At 52.7% G+C, this 22421-nt stretch overlaps 1 protein-coding gene across 3 annotated transcripts in view; it reads right to left on the bottom strand.

Annotated features, from left to right (window-relative positions):
- The window catches only part of CDH22 (cadherin 22), a 126115-nt gene that overhangs the window by 20767 nt on the left and 82927 nt on the right, over positions 1-22421 (bottom strand). For all 3 annotated transcript variants that reach the window (XM_081033436.1, XM_081033437.1, XM_081033438.1), the window contains 4 exons: positions 19922-20089; positions 16012-16205; positions 13026-13279; positions 3718-3854 (listed from right to left, as the gene is read on the bottom strand). In XM_081033436.1, coding sequence (XP_080889562.1) covers positions 3718-3854; positions 13026-13279; positions 16012-16205; positions 19922-20089 — 753 coding nt within the window. The remainder of the gene's footprint in view (positions 1-3717; positions 3855-13025; positions 13280-16011; positions 16206-19921; positions 20090-22421) is intronic.

The raw sequence follows: 22421 nt of genomic DNA, 5'->3' as shown, positions 1-22421 counted from the left end.
AGCAGTCAGCATGATAGAAAGCATTCGGCATGATGTCTGGCTTAGTGTAAGCGTCAGATAAAGAGAAACTGCTATTATTAATAGTTCTATCCTTACAGTGATCCAACACCATTCTGTAGATGAGGAAACGAAGGCAACCAGAGGGGAGTGACTTGTCCAAACTCACACAGCTGGCAACCATGCAGCTAGAACCAGTTGCTCTCCTTTAGGCCACCCTCTGGCCTAACTGGTGGGCAAGCCCCTTTAGCCCTTCATTCAGGAAGAGAGAGATGAACTACTCCCACAAATGCATATAGAAATGATAAAGCATACTCTGGAGTCTGAAGGAAAAATCAGGGTGTTGTAAGATGTCACTTGGCCTGGGTGACCCAGATGGGGAAGCTTCTAGCTAATCTGGTTAACGCTTGGCTGTCCTGGGCAGCTGGATACCACCCCTCCAGACCAGCATAGAGCCTGACCACTCTGGAAGAGGGAGCTGGATGCAGCCCCTGGCATCGTCTATCCCAGTGCTGACTTTCCAAGCCCTCCCTGTCTCTTTGAAGACTGTCCCTTTACAACTGCCCTTTCCACTGAAGGATTCAGACACAAATTGTACTTTAAATTCAATATCGGTCATTAATATTTCATGATTACAAAACGTTAAAGATAATGTCAGGGAAGGAGCGTCTGCATGGGCAGAATGGATGACTCAGAAGTTCGGGAGAGGGGAGCTGGCATACTAAGTGGCTGGGGAGTCTTGAGGTAATCCAGCCTGACAGGAGGCGGCTCCCGGCTGAGTGCAGCGCTCTCCAAGGTGCTCTCCAGGCTCCACTGCTGTGTATAAATATTTCCCCTCTGATTCTTGTCACCTTATGTTTGTTAGACGTGGAGCAGGTAGGGCCAGCCATGACCCTGTGAGCAACCCCTGCTTCTAAGGAAGCCAAGTGGATGCTTCAGCCCCAGGGCACAGGCGGGCAGGTCCATTGTCCTTGCACTTGGAGCCCAGGCTGGCTGCAGGGAGGTGGGAGATCTGGGGTGGAGCCCTGGCCCCACATGGACTTGCTCTGTGACCTTGGGCCCATGGGTCTTCCTCCCTGAACCTCTGTTTCCTCATCTGCAAAGTGGGGATAATGATTTTGTCCTTGTTCCTTGGATATAATGAGAAGCTGGAGTGGGTGGATTATTGGTGACACTTCCTGGCTTCATGCCTGGCACCAAGGAATTAAGACTTGAGGGGCATCTGAGGGAGAGCTGGGCTCTGGAGTCAGACAGGCTGGGGCTGGGCATTTGGATATATGACTCCCCCTCCCCTGAGTCTCAGTTTCCTCATCCACACAAGGGGATAACAGCAGAATCGACACCTCTTAGGTGGGAAGATTCAATGAACACATCACTGGAAAGTGCCTGACACACAGTGGGTGCTTAAGTCAAGTGCACAGTGTCAAGATCAATAGACACCACGAACGGGGCATGTATTAAGTACTCGGTTAAATTCTTTCTCTGAATTATCCTACTTAATCCTCCCACCAGCACCGGGAAGTGGCGCCATTCATTTTCCCATTGATTAATACCCCGGTGTGGGTTGGGCAAAAGTTGTGGAGTGCGGCTCAGAGAGGGAGGGTCTCTAGCTCAGGGACCAGTGTTCTCCTTCTCCACAGTCAGATGCTGGGGACTGGTGGGTGGAATGGGGGTGGGGCTCAGAAAGCACCTGGAAAAACGAGTCCACACAGCAATGCTGTGGTGGGAACCTGGCAGACTTGGTCCAAATCCCAGTTCTGCCGCTGCACATCCTGGGGCAAGTCTCCTAACTCTCAGAGCCTCAATTTTCCCATCAGTAAAATGGGTGCTGATCTGTTTACTGATCATGATTCAATACAAACATGTGCTAGAAAGTGACTAGCCTAGCATGTGCATTATGTAAACAGTGTAAAATGTCCCCCACATTCTTCCTCCGGTGAAATGGCAGCATTGCAGACTTTGTATGCTACTCTAGCTGCTTTCTGAAAGATCCACTGGGTAGAAGCACAGTGCTAAACCCAAAGGAGGCCACGCTTGTGCTGGGAGGTCAGCAGTGGGACAGGCTGGGGGGCAGAGTTGTATATGTGATGAAGGAGAGGAGGCATTTCTGCCCAGCAACCAGGCCTGTCCCCTTGGCTGTGCAGGGAGCAAATCTGGGGGGCAGGGAGGGGGCGCTTTCTTCCCCTCAGTCCAGCCGACACTTCCTCTCTAGCCACCTTTGTTATCTTCCTTTCATGCGGTTGGCGGCGGAGTGGATTCAAAGGCTTGGGAGCAGCAGGCACTGAGGTCTGAGCCAGCTTTGTATTTTCTTTTAAACTGAAGTTGAAAGAGACGAAGGGAACTTCAGCCTAGGGACTTCCTTGGCCCCAGCCCTGCAATGGGCTGGTGGGGACAGCAAAGTGGGAGGGCGCCAGCAGGAAGAGGAGGAGGAAGGCTGGCAGGAGGGCTCACAGGGGCAGGAGGAGCGTGGGGGCCGAGGTGTGCAGAGGGGAGTTTGAATGGCACGTGCCTGAGGCTCAGAGCCTCATGATTGCCTACTGGTGGCTCTGCTGCCTTCCGAGACCTTGAGAGCTGCCAGGGCGAGGACAGCACGTTCAGGCAGCCTATGGAAGAGGCCTGGAGCTGCACTCTTTCCTCTCCTGGTGCTCCGTCCCATGCTCCCATCCCCATGCTCTTAGTTCCTTACCTCTGCAGCCTTATTTCTCTAGACCCAATGTCTCAGGCCTCCCTGCTTTCTCTTTCTCACACTTCTCCCTCGCTGCACCAAAGTGTGCCTGTGAAACATGCACGTGCGAGCACGCGCGCGCGCACACACACACTCTTCCAGAAACTCAGGCCAAGCACCTGGGAATCATCCTTGACCCCTCTCCATGTATTACATCCATGTCATCTCATCAGCAGGTCCTGTGGCCTCTCTCTTCATCCTGTCTCCCAAAGCCAACCTCTTCTCACCTCCTCCATGGCTATCTCCATGGGCGAGGCCACCATCTTCCCTTCCTGGCACTATCACCCCTACTTTCTACCTTCAATGCAGCAGCCAGAGGTATCCTGTCAGGTAAGATCCCCGCTCTGCTCAATGCCCCCAGCATCTCCCACATCATTTGGAGGAAAGCCCAAAGACCCTGCAATGACTGACCACTCTGCCCTCTCCAACACACCGGCCTCCTTGCTGCTCCTGCAACAGGCCAGGCAAACTACCACCTCAGAGCCTTCGCACTGGCTCTTCCCTCTTCTTGGAACACTCTTCCCTTACTTGACTGAGGTCTCTGTTGAAATGTCTCCTCAGAGAGGCCTTCTCCTAAGAGAAACAACACCCTTTCCCTCCCCATACCCTCTCCCTGCTTTCTTCTTCCCCTGTTTCTTATTAGCGCTTCTGTTCTCCTGACATCTGACGTACGCCGGTTCTCGTAGTGTGTTGACAGGCCCAGCTCATCCCTAGGAACACAGGAGCTTTTCTGTCTTGTTCTAGGGCTGTATCCCCAGCTTCTACACCAGGGCTTGGTATGCAGTGGGGTGCTTAATACATGCTGAGGCAAGAAAACCAGCCTCAAGTCTGGCCCTGCCCCCTCGGCGCGGGGAGGGGGGAGATCCTCCCCACATCCCTGTTCTTGCCCATTTGCTTTTGCCTCCTCCAAGGCCACCAGCTTTGCCCAGTGTCTACCCCCCAGCCCTGCCCCTAAGCCTCTACCCCGCCCCCTGTTTGCTCCGCCCCCCGCTCACCGGCCTCCATGGCCAGCACCGTGATGTTGTGCCAGCCGGCTGTCTCACGGTCTAGTCCCTTGCCGGTCACAATAGCGCCCGTGTCCGCATCGATGTCAAAGATCTGGTCCAAATCTGAGTCGCGGTCGATGGCGTACCTGCGGGAGGCAGAGTGCGGAGGATTGAAGGGGCTCTGGACCAGGCGGAGCCCCCGCCCATACCCCCCTGCCACCCAAACTCACCCCAAAAGAGGGACCAACTGCCTGGGTGACACAGGAGCAGAGGAACCCTTTCCAACAGAGAAGAGGGGAAAGTGATCTGGGTTTGCATCTCAGCAACACCGGGTACCTGCCGTGGGACCACTGGCAGCGCTCAAGCTTTTTGAGCCTCAGTTTCCTCAGCTGAGTAAGCAGGCTAATAATTTGCACTCCACAGTTGTTGTGAGGGCTGGGAATGGGCAGAGTCCCTGGCACAGAGTTAGCACTTGATGGATATTCGATTCTTATCTTTCCATAAGAGATGACCCTAGAATTGGACTTGAGAAGGGGGCAGGGCTGGCATGGGGCAGGGGCAACAGAAGGTGCAAAGGCAGGCAGGTAAGAATTATTCAGGAAATGGCAAATGGTGCAAGATGGGTAGAACTGGGAAGTGGGGAGAGTTAGGCACCAGAACACCAGGGCACAGAATTCAGGGGTTTGACATACTGGGGGGAGGGGAGGCAAAGGGGAATTTTGAGCAGGAGAGAGGGGGATGGCTCTGGCGTTATGAGGCTGTCTCTAGCCGCCTGGACATGGAGGCCCCAGGCCAGAGAAATGGGCGGAGTGATGCTGTGTGGAAGGGGTCTGGGGGGAAGGCTGCTGGCCCCTCCCTGCCTGTGCAGCACGAGCGAGCTAATCTGCGGCTTTTCAGCTGCTGCGTGAAAAAGCCCTTTGTTCCGCCTTCTTCCCCAGCCTTTGTGTGGTGGCTCTAGGCCTGAAAGGCCCGTGTCCAACACATGTCTCCGGCGGCAGCCCAGAGAGGCCCCCGCCAGCTCTGGCCGCTGCTTCCCCGCGCTGATAACGTGGGCGGGGGCGCCGCCAGGCTGCACAGGCCACAAAGGCCTCGAATGCCAAGCAAGGACTCTTTGTGCAGCAGGACAAAGCAGCTTAGTGGGCGGGGCTCCACCCGAGGCACCTGCTCCTCCCAAAGGCAGGAGGAAAGGGGGCCGTTTCACCTACTTCCAGAGTGGAAAACTGAGGCCCAGGGAGGCAAAGACAACAGAAACACCCTTGCTGGGGGCCCAAAGCCCTAACATGACCCTTCAGTGGGGCTTTGGCTGCCTTATCAAACTTCTCTGAACCTCAGTTTCCTCATCGGTTGAATGGGGATAATGCCACCCAGTGGGACTGCACAGGTCTGAGAGTTGTCAGAGCTGGATTTGAATCCACTGCTACGGTGTTTCCCTGAAAATAAGACCTAGCTAGACAATCACCTCTACTGCATCTTTTGGAGCAAAAATTAATATAAGAACCAGTCTTATTTTACTATAAGACCAGGTCTTATATAATATAATACCGGGTCCTATATTAATTTTTGCTCTAAAAGATGCATTAGAGGTGATTGTCTGGCTAGGTCTTATTTTTGGGGAAACAGAGTACTTATTCTACCTGTGTGACCTTGGGTAAGTCACTGGACCTCCTTGGCCTCTGTGCTTATCTGGAAAAGGGGGTGATTCATACTCACCTCCCACTAGTGTGTGTTAGAGGAGGTGATTCATGGATCTGGGCATAGGTGACAGACCTTATTCTTTTCATATTTACTGCCATAGTGGAGGCGAAGGCTTGTGGCAAACTGCAAAGGGCTGTGCATATGGCTGTAGTGGGCATTATTGCCAGTCCCGAATCCCCACTTAATGCTCTTCCCCATCCCTAAGCTGCTAAGTCTACTTCCTCCTTGCTCCTGAGTAGCCTGGGTCCTCCTGACCTGGGTGATAATGTGTGGAAGGTTCAGAGCCAAGGTGATAGATAAGCACAGCCATTGTTCAGCACTTAACAGTTTGTAGCTTGCTTTTCCTCTAGCCATCCTTCCGTTTATTCCTTTAAGCCTAGACATTGAGTGCCTCTCTCTGCTGCTCTGTGTTAGGCCCTGGGGAATAAATGGGCAAACAAGACAGATGAGGTCCCTGCATGGCATCCTGTGAGGCTGATGTGATCTCCCCATTTTGCAGATAAACACACTGAGGCTGAGAGCGGAAACCTGCCGAGCTTAGGACTGCTAAGTATGGTTATGCAGGTTGTGTCCTGCACAAGGGTACCAGGCTGAAGGGGGAAAAGGGGGGGTGAAGTCCAGCCAGTGTTCTACTTGCCAAGCCGTGTGATCTTGTCCAGAGAGTATCTTCTCAAAGGGGGGCTTTATTCTTATTTATGCAAAAGTACCCTATGGGCTAGTGATGACCCTGCCCAAGGTTGCACAGGGACTGTCACAGAATTGGAATTTGTACCCAAATTTGGGACTCTATACCCAAAGGTCTTTCTAGCTGTTGACCCATTCTAAGCTGCATTGAATGGAGTCTCAGGTCCCCTTTACCCCCAGCCTGGCCCTGTCAGATGTTTGGGTCCAAAGGAGGTAGAACCAGACTCTTGAGTGTCAGCTCAGCTGGAAGGAGCCATGGAGAGCTCCTCCTGAATTTACAGGCAGGAGAACAGAGTCTGGGAGAGGGCCAGGGTGATGACACAGCCTGGGGCTTCTGATGGCTGGATCAGGGCTGGGTGTGAGGCAGGGTTTGAGGAAGGATGCAGACTATCTCCTTCTTGCTTTTCCTCCCTTTTCTGTTCAGACCTTTCTCCTCTCTTCTCCTCCCACCTCCTCCTCTCCTCTTCCTAGTTTTTCTCTTTTGTTTCCTCCCAGAAGGGAAGGGGGACTGGAATCTGAGTGGAGGCATTGTTCCCAAGGCCAAGGGGCGGGAGGCCACCATTAACCAGCTAAAGACTTGGGGCTGCAGGTCAGTGTGGCTGGCTGAGCCCAGGTGGTTTTGTTCCAGCTCAGGGAGCCAGCGAGTGAGGGGGAGGGAGGAGTGGGATGGGCATAGCATGTGGCAAGGAGTGTGGCCTGGCAAATGTGGGAGGCGGGGGCGGGGGGAGGCTTGTGTGCCTCACATGTAGGTGCGTGAGTTGTATGCCTGGTCTGGTCTGTGTTGTGGGTAGAAAGTAAGTGTGTGTGTGTGTCTGTGTGTGTGAGAGACTGCTTTACAGTTGGAAGAACAAAGGCACAAGAGGCAGCTGCTCAGCCCTGGGTCTGGATCCAGGTCCAGGTTGACCCCAGACTCGTCACTTCCATCTTTGAGCCTAATTTTCAGCAAAATGGAGATGATAATCCTACTTTGCAAGTAGTTGGAGGATTAAATGCCCAGCTGGGGGATAAGGTGCCTCGCTGAGTTCCAGGAAAATTTCTCTGTGAGTGAGAACTATTGTTATTCTAATTATTATTCAGAAATGTCTGGCAAGGGGTTACATAGGAGTCTCTCCAATCCCGCGTGTGGTCTGCGTGCCTGGGGCTGGGAGGCACCATGGGTGGTTGCTGGAGCATCGCCAGTGGTCTGAGAAGGACAGCAGGCAGCTTTGGGTCTAGGAGGTTCTGCTCCGATCTCACCATCCTGCTTCTCATGTGGCTAGCCAGGACCGGGAGGCCAGGAAGGAGTGGGTGGAGCATGCAGTGAGAGAATGTGGGTATGTGTCAGCGAGTATGCGTGTGCGTGCATGTATGCATGTGTGTGTGCACGCACGCACGTGCAAGGCAGGCCTGGGTAGGGCGGTCAGGATTGTGGATCTGTGCCCATCTTCCCAGTAGGTTTGAAACCTAACTACGTGACCGTGGGCAAGTCACTGACTCTCTTTTCTTCAGTTTCCTCCTCTTAAAAATGGAGATGATGATGAACACTAATAATAAATAAGAAAACCCATCTCACAGGGGGTTTGTGAGATTAGACAAGTGACTACTAATAAAACATGTGACAGCACTGGGCACCTGCCACAGGATGTATGGAGTAGCTCTGATTTTTCTTTGCTGAGCAGGACTTCGTGCCAGGCCTTTGTAAGGGCTTTACCTGCACGAGCTCCTTAAATCCTACCAGGTACTGTCATCATCCCCCCCCCCATTTTACAGAGGAGGAAACTGAGGCTCAGAAGAAGCCAGGTGCCAGGGTCAAACGAGCTGGTGAGTGGCAGAGCCACGTTCCCAGCCCACATCTGTCCAGAGCCCCAGTCTAAAGATACCCTCCTAAGGGCCAGCCAGGTATACCTACCGGCTCCCACATGCTATGAACACAAAACGCTGCTGTTGCCCAGGTTAGGGTGGGAAAAGTGGGGAGGGTACTGCTTCCTGGTTTGGGTGATGTAGTTTTCTCTATATGCACATGTGCATATAGAGCGCACACAGGCATAATAAACATGAAAGCTGCAGTGTAAGGCTTCTGTGTCTGGGCTCACGTACATATACACACAGCAGGTTGAATGAGGCAGACCCTACCTGAGCTACCAGTGGAGGGGACTCTTCAGATACAAAAAGGTTGCCCCCCAAATCAAGTGATTCCTCTCTACTCACTCCACCCTTTTTGTGACTCTTTCCCCCTTACCCCCCAACCCCAGTGGAAGGCACACACTGAAAGGGCACACAGTCAAAGCCCACACATGATGCCTGGAAATCTGTATGTGGTCAGTACTGGCTGCAGAATGAAGGGGAGAAATGGGTGTCCAGACCACCAAGAAAAATGGTAACGTTCAAACACATGATCCTCCCTCCAACCTTGGGAGCACTGAGCACAGAATCTGGTACATAGTAGACATTCAATACCCATTTTTTGAATAAACGAATCAGTCAGGTGCTATCAGGATGCCCGTTTTAGAGATGGGAAAATTGAGGTTTGGAGTGGGTGCAGTGATTTCCCCACAATTCTACAAATGAGCTGGGATTCAAACCCAGGTCTCCTCTGCTTCCAAAGCCCATGCACTTTCTGCTGCACCCACTGTGGCGTGCTGGGAGCAAATGAAATATTTGCTCTCTCTGGTCCAGTGCGGGCTTTCCTGTTTTTGATGTTCAAAGGAGACTCCCAAGGGGCTGGGACTGGTAGTACGATGGCTGGGCTGATAAATGGCCAGGCTATCTGCAAGGCTGTCTATTCCAGAAATGGGCCCATCTGAGTACTCTCCTCCCTCCCTCGAAAGCCTTCCAAGGATGCCTAAGGATAAAGTCCTACTCCTTCATCTGACATTCAAGGTCCCTCACAGACTGTCCCCTCTGTCATCTCCCGAACCCTCTCACGTGAGCTCAGTCAGCTGATAGCCCTGCTCTTGCACATAACCTCCTGGCTCCACGATTCTATTCCTGCCACCAGGCGCTCACTGTCACTCCACCCCAGAGCACCCTTTCCCATTCCAACTTTATCCTTTTCGTTCTTGCTCAGGGCCACCTGGGAGAAGTCTGAGTTCACTCCCTTCCTTGGAGTTCCTTAGTCCTCAAGCCCCTACCTCAGCCCAAGGCCACTCAGACTTAGATTTGTCACCAGATTCATTCTGGTGGGCCCATGTCTGACTGACGCACAGGGAAGGGCACAGCACAATTTGGGAATTGCACTAAACAAAGACAGTAACAAATACGGGGGAAATGGCAGAAGGCTGAATTCAAGAAGCAAACACTCATGGGTTAAAAGCCCATTTCTTTCCCTTTCAAGCTGAGTGACATCGGGCGAGTCATTTCTCCTCTCTGACCCTCAGTTTCTTCATCTGTAAAATGACTGAAATAGCTCCCGAGGCACAAATGTAATAGTGTGCGGCATTTTCCACTTTCCTCAGTGCAGGGACTCAGAAAAATCACGCTATGCACCCGCATTTCTATATTTCCCAGGTACCTGCTGTGCTAGGCAAAACCTCCCAGAATACCACTTCCTTTCCAGGAACACACCAAGTTTGTTCCTGCCTCAGGACCTCTGCGCTTATTATTCCCCCTACTTGGAATATGCTTCCCCACATCTTTATGTGGTTGGCTCTCTCTTTATCATTCTGATCTCAGCTCCTTTGTCAACTCCTTGACCACTTAACCCAAAGTAGCCCCCTGTGGCCCCAATCCTTCCTTATCCTACTACCCTGTTTATTTTCTTTCATAGCTCTTATAAGCAATGATCCCATTTAATCATCTGTTGCCTTCTGTCAACAACCTTAACCACTTGTTGACCGGCTCCCCCCAGGATAAGGCAGCATCCATGCGGGCAGGGACAGAGTATTGCCACCACTATTTCTGTTTGCCTGGAACGGTGCTGGACATGACTCAATGTGTAGATATTGACTGAGCCCATGACCCTTAGAGCTGGGATAGAAGCCAAGCCCTGGGCAGCACATACGACCTGTGAGGACCCCCTCTCTTTCAGCCCCTCACTGGCCCTCCCTTTCCATGTCTATCCCTACAGACTGGGCAGTCGTCCCCAGCTCTGCCCTTGGCTGAGTCATCTCTCCGGGAGTCCCCAGGCCTGGCTCAGGGCCTGGCATGGAGGAGGAGTTGGGTAAATGTTTGTGGTGTTAAATTGGCCCTGTCTCAAGCTCTTCACCGCCTCCACATCTGAGGAGCCCCAGGGAAGGGGCTGCAAGGAGAGATGAAAGAAGGTGAGAAGCAGGTTTCAAAGTTGGCCCTTTCCTGCAGATAAAAGCAGGAGGGAGGGGAAGGGAAAGGAAGGAGGAGGGAGAATGAGAGGGGTGTGGAGAGTGACATTTGAGAGGAGGGGTGCAGGCAGATAGGAGCCCTGACCTGGGAGGCAAGGAGTTGGCTCCTACTCCTGGTTCATTCCCTGTGAAAGCCGGGGGATGCCTCCTCCCCTCGCTGAGTCTCAGTCTCCTGACAAACATGGGTGATACTGTACCCCCTGGAGAAGTCTGGGGCAGGCCAGAGGCTGAGGGGGAGGCTGAAAGACTATACAGACAGCCCTGTGGAAGAGCGGTGGGGGAGTACAGAGGCAGGGTGGTTTGGGCAGTGAGAATGGTGGAGGCGCCCAGACATCTGGACCTCTGGAAGAGCCTGAGCCCCTCAGCCTGCCCTTGAGGACCGGCAGACTTCGCTTTTGCTGCCTCATGTCCTTAGTCCACTGCAGCTATCACAGTCTGCTCTTCTCCACGTCTACCCCTCCTCTGCCTCCATACGTCTGCACAAACTGTTCCTCTGCCCGGAATGCCCTTCCCCTCATATTTACACCTGACCAGACCCAGGTACCCAGCTCAGTTTAATTCCTGCCTCTTCTAGGAAGTCTTTCCAGACCCCTGAGGTTATCTCCCAGTCTGGGAGCCCACGCAGAATGGCATCTTTGTCTCGTTATCTAGGGCTGCCATACAAGGTTGCACAGGTTGTGCACTGCACAAATTCAAGAGCGCGATTCACACGGATGATGATGGGAATGTTACCCACTGGAATTGTGTACTGCAGAGATCCTCAAAATAACTTCCCTTCCCACTCCCTCCAATGCTCAGCACAGAGCTGGGCACATAGTTGGCTCAGAGATCACTCACTGACTACGTACACGGGTTGTAGGGTGGGAGTGGGGGCTCCAGAAACTCTTTCCCATCTGTCCAATAATAGGCATTCCTCCCACCCCGGCTCTCCCCCTCTGGATCACTTTGTCCTACAACCCTTTTTCTTTTCTCTTCTATCTGACCTTCTTCCAACCAGGGCCACAATCAGGGGCTCCCCAACCTGCACAGCCCCTAAATCCTTCCAGGAACCCCAACAGTGCTACCACACCCCTCCCCTCCGCTCTGCCTCTCGCTCTCCCTGTGTCTGGTTCTACTTCTTTCTCTTTCTGACTTTTTCTCCAAGACTCCTCTCTGTTTCTACATTTAGGTAGGTCCCTTGGTCTCTCTTAGTTACTCTTATCCTCTTTCCCCCAGCTCTCCTCTTTCTCTGATCTGTGCCTCTCATTGTTGGTCTCTCCACACCTCCGTGAGTCTCTCTCTCTCTGTCTCTTTTCCCAATCGTTCTGTTTCTACATTTCATTCACTCATCACGCAGTCAGTGAGTGTCCACCACGTGGTGGGCGTTGGGCCAGGCCCTCAGGGGACAGTGGTGAACACATAGACATAAATCCTTTTTCTCGCAGAGCTTATCTTTTCGTGGGAGAGACAGTGATCAGAAAGGAGGCAGTATGTTCGGTCGAGATGAAGGCGAATGAGGACCCACGATAAGGAGGAAGAGGATATGGAGAGTTGGGGTGGGGTGGACATTTTAGAAAGAGTGGTCAGGGGCGGCCTCACTGAGAAGGTGACTCGTGAGCAAAGACCCAGAGGAAGAGAGAGGACTAATTGTGGCCATATTAAGGAGAGAACATTCTAGGCAGAGGGATCAGCAGTTGTAAAGGCCCCGAGGTAGAGGTGAGCTTGGTTCATTTGTGGAGCTGTGAGGAGGTCAGCATGACTGAGCAGAGTGAACCAGGGGAAGGAGGGTAGTGGAGGGTGAGGTGTGAGAGGTTTCAGTGAGGACATGTCACCCAGGGTCTCGGGGTCATTGTGAGGGCTTGTTCTTTTATTCTGAGCCAGAGAGGTGCCTTTGAAGCAGACGAGAACCGTGCTCTAGTTTACATTTGGGAACGATCAGTCTGGCTCCTATGCCCGTTCTCAATTAAAGGGGGGCAAAGACAGAAGCAGGGAGACCAGAGAACCGGAAGCTGCAGTAATCCAGGCAAGAGAAAGCGGTGGCCTGGCCCAGGGGGTGGCAGTGGAGGGGTGAGAAGGGGTCAGATTCTGGATACATTGTTAAAGTGGAGATGCCAGGATTTGCTGAAGGCTTGGAGGGAGGTGAGAGAAAGACGGGGGTAGAGGATATCTCCCACATGTTTGACAAAACAACTGGAAGGATGGAGTGGACTGTTGTTGTTCTGGAGGTTTGACCAGGAGCTAATGTCTGAACGTGATCAGTTTGAGGTGTCTAGTGGCGACCCAGGGAAGCTGCTGAGAGCGAGAGGGGGGCAAGACTGTGGAATGGGGGTCAGAGGCATATGAATGGACTAGGTGAGAGCCCCCGAAAGCGCCATGTGGACAGAGAGGAGCACCCAGGCTGAGCTTGGCTCCCTCTGCTGTGTCAGTCACACTTGGTTCTCCCTCTTTGACCTGAGTCCCTGGTCTCTCCGTGACTGTCCTCACAGCTGGTTCCTTTGTCTCAAAACCCCAGCAGTGTCCTGTGACCATGTCTCTACCCCCTCCCCCCATCCTGTCTTCTCCTTTCCTCTCCGCCAGGCCTCCCTCCCCCTCTCCCTGCAGTCTGTACGCAGGACCGTGGAGGGATAGCAGGCAGCAGGCGTTGGCCCCGGGCGGGGGTCTCACCGGACGGGCCGGTTGGCGGCGTCGGGGTCCCGCGCAGTCACCACGCCGACCAGGGAGCCCACCTGCGCGTCCTCCTGCACCTCCAGGAGGCCAGAGGGCGGCCGGAACTCGGGGGGCTCATCCACGTCGGTCACGGCCACGCGCACGATCGCCTGGTCGCGGAACGTGCCCAGGTCAGCGAAGCGGGGGTCCAGGAACTTGTTGAGGGCCTCCAGGACCACGGTGTGCACCGGCTGGGACTCGAAGTCTAGGCTCTGGGGAGGGAGCAGAGGGCTGGTGAGTGTGCTGGGGTCTGCTGGGATACTGCCAGACCCCAAGTCGGGGAGAGGTGAGCTCAGACAGGGCTGGGCTGGCCCAAGGTCGCAGACTCAGCTGGCACGCAGGGAAGAGACTCAGACCAACCCTCTCTGGTTACAGGTGGAGACAATGAGGTCCTCAGGGGGACAGTCTTGCCTAGGGACATAGAGCCTCTCAGGGCTAACCGATACTGACATCCTGCCTTTCGCCACCCAGCACAGTATGTTGGGGCATTTCATTAATTTATTAATTTACAAAGCACTTACTATGTGCCAGTGCTTTAAATATATGAACTTACCTAATTTTCAACACCCCCAAGAGGCGTGTAGTATTATCTCATTTTACACATGAGGAAATGGAGGTCCAGAAGGCTCTGTGGCTTGCCCAAGGTCACTTAGCAGGTAGTCACTGGCAGAGGCAGGATTCAAACCCAGGCAGTGTGGCTCCCAAGTCCTGGCCCTTAATCCACTGGCTCTGCTGCTGACCAGCTGTGCGTCCTCGGGCAATCTAGTTAGCCTCTCTGGGCCTCAGTTGGGAGGATGAAATGCAACATAAGGGGCAGCAGCTAATGCCAGTTCAGTCTGATAAGCCAGGCTTGCCTTAGAGCTTTCCTGGAGATCTAGCTAAATCCATGCTGAGCCTTGCTTCTCATCAGGGAGTGTTAATGGGTGACCTTCTGGTGAATGAGCTCCTCGGCTGCATTTTGGCTATGGCTTTCTAAAGACAGTGCTTTAGAGCAGGGGTGTCCAAACTGCGGCCTGCGCGGGCCAACTGCAGCCCATGATCCATTGTTAATTGGCCCGCAGCGAATTCCAAAAATATATTTAGTTTACTTAAATAAACCAGGTGAGGCAATACATACTTCACCTCAAGTGAGTGGCCCGGCTGTTTGTGTATTTTACCACATATGGCCCTTGGTGAAAAACGTTGAAAAAAGTTTGGACATCCCTGCTTTAGAGCAAAGAGGAATTGCAATGGTGGGGTTGCAGGCCCCTCAGTTGTGTGGAAGGGGAGCTATCTGAAGGAAAGGATGATTTTCCTAGAGACCTACCCTGTGAGAGGAAGGGACCCTCCCTTTCTCTCAGAACTTCCCACCCCCACCTTCTCCAGCAGTAAAAAAGGGCCTCCTCCTTTCTCGGTCCTGTTGCCTGGGAAATCAGGATGCAGGGAGGCAGGCTGTGGCCTGGCCTGGGAGGGAGCGATGGGTTCTGGAGCCAGGTCATCAATCAGGCGGGGCTCTACACCCTGAGCCAGTGCTGACTCCACAGAGACACCTCAGGCGCCAGTGCTGGAGCCAGCAGGAGGGCTCCCCCCCAGCAGGAGAGGGAGGAGGGGGTAGCACTGGGGGTGAGAGCAAGTGCTGTGCTGGTGTCCTAAGGTTGGGCACGGAGCCAGATTCTGCTGCTCTGTGATATTGCTCCCATCTGGGCCTCCAATTCCCCATCTGTGAAATGGGCTCATCTTACAGTGAGGACAAATGGAGATCAGAAGATTGAAAACCACATAATGCTTATAAGGGTGGATTCTGGAGCCAGGCTGCCTGGGCCCACATCCCTACTCTGCTCTGCAAGATGCATGACCTTGGATGCAAATTCTGAACTTCTCAGGGCCTATGAATTAGGCAATAATAGTACCTCAGAGGGTTGTCGTGGGGATGGAATGAGTTAATACATGGAAAGCAGTTCAAGGGCACCTGGCACATTGTAAACCCTATTATAACTATCAGCTGTCATATTATTATCCTCTGGGGAGTAGTTGAAGAAAGTGGGAGTTTTCTCTCTTCATACCCTCAAGGCCAGGTAGAAAGTAGGACCTAATGTGCTTATTGAGTGAAGGGTCGTCAGGGAAAGATGTTTCTGTGGGTCGCAGAAGGCACAGGCTGATAGAAGCAGATTTAGGTTCTAGCTGACTGGGAGGAGGAAGAGCTGGGCAATGGCAGGGAGTGAGCATTCCATCCCTGGAGGTGTCCAAAGACCTACAACCATCTGAGGGCCAGTGCAAGGGATTTAGGCCTCCCGTGGGATAGCAGGATTGGAGTGGGCAGTCTCAAAGGCCTGCACAGCCCTGAGTTGCCAAGCCCATGACTAAGTCTTGGAAGATGGATTTTTGCTTCTTTATTTGACCGCCATCCCCTTTCCCCAGAGGGATCACTGAGTTTGCACTTTTGGCTTCTGGTTCCTGGGCAAGCCAGTGGGTGAGGAAGACCATTAAACTCAGGAAGGAGAGAGCTGAGAGTCATCAGACCTGGGTTCAAATCCCAACTCTACCCTTTACAGGTGTGACTTTGGGCATTGCCCTTTACCTCTCTGAGCCTGTTTTCTCACTTGTAAAAATGGGCATATAAAGATGTCTCCTTCAGGTTAAAACAAAATGATGTGGGGTTGAAGGCACTGGTGTAGACGTGAAGTAGCACGCTGCAGTGATGAAAAGCACTGATTCAAATCTGGATTGAATCCGGGCTCTGACAACTAGCTGTGCAAACTTGGACAAGTCACTCAACCTCATGGGGCCTCATTTTCTCACTTGTAAAAGGGAATGAAACCATCAGCATTTTCCCAGGTTGGTCCTGGGTTTCTAGAGAGAACTAATCTTGGGAGTGGAGTAGGGTGGGGTCTTTTGCTGCTCAGAGGCCTCCCTGACTCCATCCCCGGGGGCCTACCTCCCCCCATCCATCTGGGGGTAGCCACACCTTCTGCACGACGATGATGGCCTCCTGAGTGTCGCTGTCCGTGGTGACCTTGAACACATGGCCACCACTGCCGCTCTCCTCCTTGAGGTGGTAAGTCATGTCCGTGTTCTCACCCACGTCTGAGTCCTCGGCCTTCACTCGTCCCACGGCCGTGCCGATGGGGGCCGACTCCTGAATGCTGAACTGGTACATCTCTGTAGGGGAGATGGCTGTGAGCAGGGATGGGGGCAGCCCATACCCCAACTTCCAGTTCTAGGGGCGCGGGGTCCAGAAGGGCTCCAGGGAGGGCAGTACCTACAAAGGGCTCCCAGCTTGGCCAGGGTGGTGCTGGGACAGCTGTATCTTCTGCAGAAATGTGGGAGGCAGTGCAAGGAGGAAGGTCCCGACGCTGACCCTGATTGATTCGGGAAAGTGTCTGCAGTTCCTTGGGCCTCAGCTTCCCCGTCTGGGAAGGGCAGAGGAGCATAGGGGCCACGGCTCTGTGGTCAGTCCTGGCTGTGTGATCCTGAGCTTTGGTTCCTTCATCCGTAGAATGGGAATAATAACTGCCTTCCTGATAGTCTTGTTATCAGGATTAACCTATCACGTTGGTGCAAAAGTCATTGCGGGTTTTTTGCAATTATTTTTAACCTGTTAAACCGCGTTACCTTTGCACCAATGGAACAGATGATGAAAACCTGTAACATGCTTAGTACAGTGCCGAGCACATGGCAGTTAGTCAACAAATGGATCAAATGGTATTAAACCGGTGGGGCTTCATGCGGAGTTTTCTCTTGCCGTCAATGTGAGTGACATCAGTTCCTGCCTATCTGCATACTTATTGAGCAGCTGTGATGTCCCATATGTAGTGCTGGGCACCGGGGTTACAGCAATAAGCAAAACAGATCAAAATCCCAGTCCTCACAGTGCTTTCCTCTTAATGGAAAGACAAAGACATTAAACAATTACATCAGTGAGACATACGGTATGTCAAATGGTGATGCATACTTTGGAGAAAAATAAAGCACAAGAAGGGAATGGGGAGTGCTGACAAGGGTGTGTGTGGAGTTTTAAATAGGGTGATCAAGAAAGGCCGTGCTGAGAAGATGACATTTTTGCAAAAGACCGAGGGAGGTGAGGGAGTGAGCCAAGCAGCTATTTGGGAAAGAGAATTCCAGACAGAGGGAACAGCAGGTGCAAAGGCCCTGAGGTGGGTGTGATGCCTGGCACGTTTGAAGAATGGCGAGATGACCATTGTGGCTAGAGGGGCGAAGCAGATGGAAAACCAGAAGGAATGAGGTCAGCTGGAACGCGAATAGCACCCTGCTTTCTTCTCTCAGCGCCAAAGTTGAGGGGAGGATGATTTGCTAAATGATGGGCTCGTGCAGATGAAGCAGTGGCTGTGGAGATGGGGATTATCTCTTGGGTCCCCCACACAGGTCGGGATACCCCCTTATGTGGACATTCTCACACAGTAGCTGGGGGGCTTCTTTCTAAAACACAAGCTGATCACGCCACTTCCCTGCTTTCATCCTTTCCGTAGCTCCCCACTGCCTTTCTGATGGAGTTATACAAGCCCCTGGGCGGGCCTATAAGATGCTGGCTGCCTGGCCCCTGCTGACTTCCAAAGCCTCATCACCCAATTCCCCATCCTAACTCTGGCTTCAGCCAGGCTGACGTTCTTATAATTCCTTCAATGTGACTTGCTGTGTCTCACCTCCAGGCATCCCCTCTCTTTATTCTCCTCTCTGCCTTGGCCTCTCCAATTACCACACATCTTTTAGTCTCACAGAAAGTCACCTCCTCCTGGGAACCTTCCCAGACCTCCAGGCTCTGCACCTGTGTGCCCAGGGCCCCCACCGTATCTCATTGTAAAAATTATTGCATTTCCCTATCATGTTCTGTTTATTCTGTCTCTCTCTTCTCTCCCTTCCCCCCCTCTTTCTCTTGGGTATGAGTTTCTGGGACCACGTCTCTTATTCATCAGACATTCTCAGTGCCTGGCAGAACACCAGACTGTCATATAAAAGAAATATGTGAGTGATTAGTGAGTGAATGAATGAAAAGCAGCATGAGTGACCGGTGTACATGCAGCAGATGAACACAAATGAGAGTCTGACAATACCAAGTGTTGGCGAGGATATGGTACAACGGACACATGCATTTTTTCATGGTGGAAGACAGTTTGGCTTTATTTGTTAAAGTTGAAGATGAGTATGTCCCATGAGCCAGCTATTTTGCTCCTCTGTCTAAGCACTAGAGAAATGTGTACAAAAAGGCACGAGGAGACGGGCAACAATATTCCAAGCAGTATCCTCCATAATAGCCTCCAACTGGAAACATTCCAAATGTCCATCAACAGTAGATGAGGTAAACAGTGGACTACTATACAGCAATGAAAATGAATGAATTATAGCTACAAACAACATACGATTTCACAGACATAATTTTGAGAGACAAAAAAGCAAGACACAAATATTTTGTATTATATGATTCCATTTATATAAAGTTAAAAGCAGGGAAAATGGAACTCTAATGTTAGGTGATACACACACAGGTAAATCGAACCTAAGGAAAAGCGAGGAGGTAATGATGACAAGAACAGATTTTGGTTAATTCTGGAGGAAGGGTGGGGGAGAAGTGATGATCAGGAAAGCGCCTGTGGGGTTTTCTGGGGTCCTGATTGGTGGTTACTGGAGTTCGATTTACATTGATATTGCTATTTTAAACCCTTCTGTTTGCGTACTATATTTCACAATAAGAAAATGTTGAAAATAAATAAAGAATGAAGAATAAATAAATAAGAGTCTTCCTGGGGTCCGGGCACCTTTTCTCTTCTTTGTCCCATCCCTTCCAGCTCAGAGCTGGCACAATTGGGTGGCCCCCACCCCTCTACCTGGTGCTTTCAAGCTTCCCCATAGCAGGTGGGGTTGGGCTGGGGGAGCAAGTGGTGGGCTGGCTTCTGTGCCAGGTTCCTCATGATGGGGAGTGGCTGGCGGGCTCTGCCCCCCCCCCCGCCATGTCTGGGTTGAGGCTAGGCTGTGATGACGCTGCGTTCTCAGCTAAGGGATTAGATTCCCTTATCTCGTGGGGGTCAGTCCCCTGTGGCGGGGCCTAATGTGAGAGCAGCAGACCTTGAGTAATGACTCGCCTGATAGGAATCAGCCCAGCTCCCCGAAGCATTTAGTCTCTGCCAGCCTTGGCGGCTTCCTAGGCACAGCTCGCGGCCTGGGTCTGGGATAGAGGGGCTGTCTGGGCTGATGAAGAGGTGGGGAACTGGGCCAGAGAGCCCCATCCCCTGCTGTGCCAGGAGAGGCAGAGAGTGGAAAGACCTCATAATTCAGAAGCACAGAATCCTGCCCTCAAGGTTCAGAGGAGGAGGGAAATACCTGTCACTCCAAACCTCAGCTCCTCCAGGCATAATTATGGTGTCCCTCGGCCTGGGTGTGGCTACAGCCTCTGTCCATCCTCCCCCTGCATCCCCAGCTGCAAGCTTGGGGGTCAGTGACAGATCGTATGCAATCCGCAGGATAGGGGTGTGTACAAGGGCCATGAGAGGTTCAGGTGGGTGGACAGGTGGGGGCTCACTGTTGGCAGGAAACAAGGTGAGGGTTGGGAAGGTAACGATATTTCTTGGGTGTATGGAAAATCGGACAACTATAGGGTCCTGCTCTGCAAGAAGCACAATTAGAGCAGGGCTGGGGTGACTGGCTGACTTGGGTGGGTAGACAGACAGACAGATAGGAGCCCCTCTTTTTGTGGGAAGCCAGACGTGAACTTTGGGTCAGTGGATGGCTTGGAAGGATGAACCGACACCTGCAGAGCCCCCCCATAAAAGCCCAATGGGAGGGGTGCTGGGGTTCAGTGGGTGGCTCCGGTGGGCTAACAGACGCAGATGTGGTCTCCTCCCTCCTCCTCCCTCCTCACTCACTCTGTGGGAAACGGGGAGGGTTGTCATTGACATCAGTGACCACGATGGTGACGGTCGTGGAGCCTGAGAGGCCGCCCAGCTGGCCCGCCATGTCTGTGGCCTGAATCACCACCTCGTAGCGCTCCTGGCTCTCGCGGTCGAGGTCAGGCACAGCCGTCCGGATCACGCCTGTGGGTGAGGGAGGGTAAGCCCGGGATGCCCGCACCAGCCGCACTGCTGGCTGATATGAAGACCCCTTCTAGCGGAGGACGGCTCATTGAGGTTCAGGGGGTGGGGGGGTGGAGGCACAGAAAACACGGTCATGGCCACAGCACAGGTGCGAGGGTCAGCAGCCATCACACCCACTCACACACTCACACACGTGCTCACACACACTCAATACTTCACACACTCACACACACGTACCCTCACACACAATACTCCCCCATATACACACAACCATCAGATTCATACACACTTTCAAACACACACTCTCTCACACACTCGGACACACACACACTCACAAACATTTCTATAGACATGCTAACACACTACTTTTGAACACACTGTCTTACACACACAATCCCTTCAAACACACACTCTCACGCGCACACACACACGCACAACACAAAAGCAACAGAATGGATGGTTCGGTTTACTAAAAGGAGGTGCAGGGGCTAGAACCTGACACTGTGCAACCCTGGGCAACCATCCCACTTTGGGGGTCTCATGCGAGGGTGAGTTTCCCCATGTGAGGGTGAACCCTGGCCTCTGCCTCATGGTCTCTCTGTCAGTGGCACTTGGCCCAGAGCCAGACATGGAGAGCAGCTTGGGGAGTGTCTAACAAAGTGAACTGGACTCCCCCCACCCCACTCAGGTACATGCAGTATGGAGTCACGCTCACCTCTACACACAAGCTAGGTATGTCTCACATACTTACGCATGGACTGCACACAGACGCGCACGTACGCGATCACATAGGCCCGTGCTCACTAACACACACTCATTCTCACATCCCTCCATGATTACGTCATCCCCTGGCCCTTGGAGCCCCAGCCCCTGGCCCCCAGCTTGGCAGCAGATTCTCTGTCCAGGCCTGAGCTAATGGCTGAACAGACAATCCTTCAAGCTGTTAATGGACGTGGGGGTGGAGGGACGGCAGGATGGGGTGACTGCAAGATGAATTCTGCTGAGGCGAAGGCTGTATTTCTTGTCTCCCTGCCAGTGGGAGACCAGGGTGGAGTGGGGAGTTGATGAGGCATTCAGAGCCTCCCCCAGGACCCACTCCAGCCTGCCGAGCGCCAGGTGGTGACAGGTGGTGCCCAAGGCCTGAGTGCCATGTGGAGTCATGCACCAGCAGCCCCACGATGTGCCCCATAAAACCCAATCCCTGTGTCCTGATGTCCCCAAGCAGCCTTCAGACTCCAATAAAGGCAATGGAATGGGAGAAGAGGCTGCAGAGAGTGTGTGTGTGTGTGTGTGTGTGTGTGTGTGTGTGTGTGTGTGTAGCTAGGGGAGCTGGGGGGGCACCTAGGGGGTGGCCTCGCTTTTGTGGGACCATGTGGAAAAATGGCATGTTTACTCTATCTAATCAACGTTCACACAGACCCTCTATCAGTGGCCTTTGAGACTTGTCAGTAGGCCCCTTCCTGACCCCTCCTTTGCCAGAACTGGTCTCCCCAAGAAGAGGGGAGTCTTGGAAGCAGATGAGCTTGGGATCAACGCTAGATCTGCTGTGTTTTTGGCCAGGTGACTTGAGCAAATCTCTTCACCTCTCTGAACCTCAGTTTCCTCATCTGTAAAATGGGACAACCACAAGACCTCACTACAAGAACAGGATTTCTCAACCTCAGCACTATGGACGTTTGGCAGGATAATGCTACCCACTAGATGTCAGTATCAGCACCCTCCCCACCAACCCCAGTTCCAAAAATGTCTTCAGACATTGCCAAATGGCTCTGGTGGCAGAATCAATTCAGAACCACTGGTATACAATTTCATCTCCTAGAACTACATGTGACAGTAACGACAGTCACTAACATTGATGAGCATTCACTGTGGGCCTGGCACCGTTGTAAGCACCTGAAGAGAACTGCCTCATTTAATCCTCTCAGTACCCTATGAGGAAGGTGCTGTGATTATCCCCATTTTACAGAGGGGGACATGAAGGTACAGAGAGGCTAAGTACTTGCCCAAGGTCACACATATAGAAAGGATACAACTGGGATTCAAGCAGCCACTCTGGGTCCAAACCAGAGTCCATGCTTTCAACTGCCCTGCCCATCCCGCCTTGTATCTCCTGCCTCACCCATCACCAGGTCCAAGGGCCTTTGACAGAGGAATGTCACTTACATGGTCCTGTCTCAGCTTCTGGAATACCCTCCTTGCTCTACTCAGTCCTAACCAAGCCATTTTTTCAATCATGTAGCAGGCTCCCCTTGACCTGCCCCTCACATGCTGCACCTCTACACTGGTTTTGTGAGGGGGATTCCCTTCTGGGGATGGGGCAGGGACCAGGGTC

This window comes from Rhinolophus hipposideros, assembly GCF_964194185.1.
Source record: "Rhinolophus hipposideros genome assembly, chromosome: 22".
Classification (NCBI taxonomy): domain Eukaryota; kingdom Metazoa; phylum Chordata; class Mammalia; order Chiroptera; family Rhinolophidae; genus Rhinolophus; species Rhinolophus hipposideros.
This window is presented reverse-complemented; position numbering and strand designations above follow the sequence as displayed.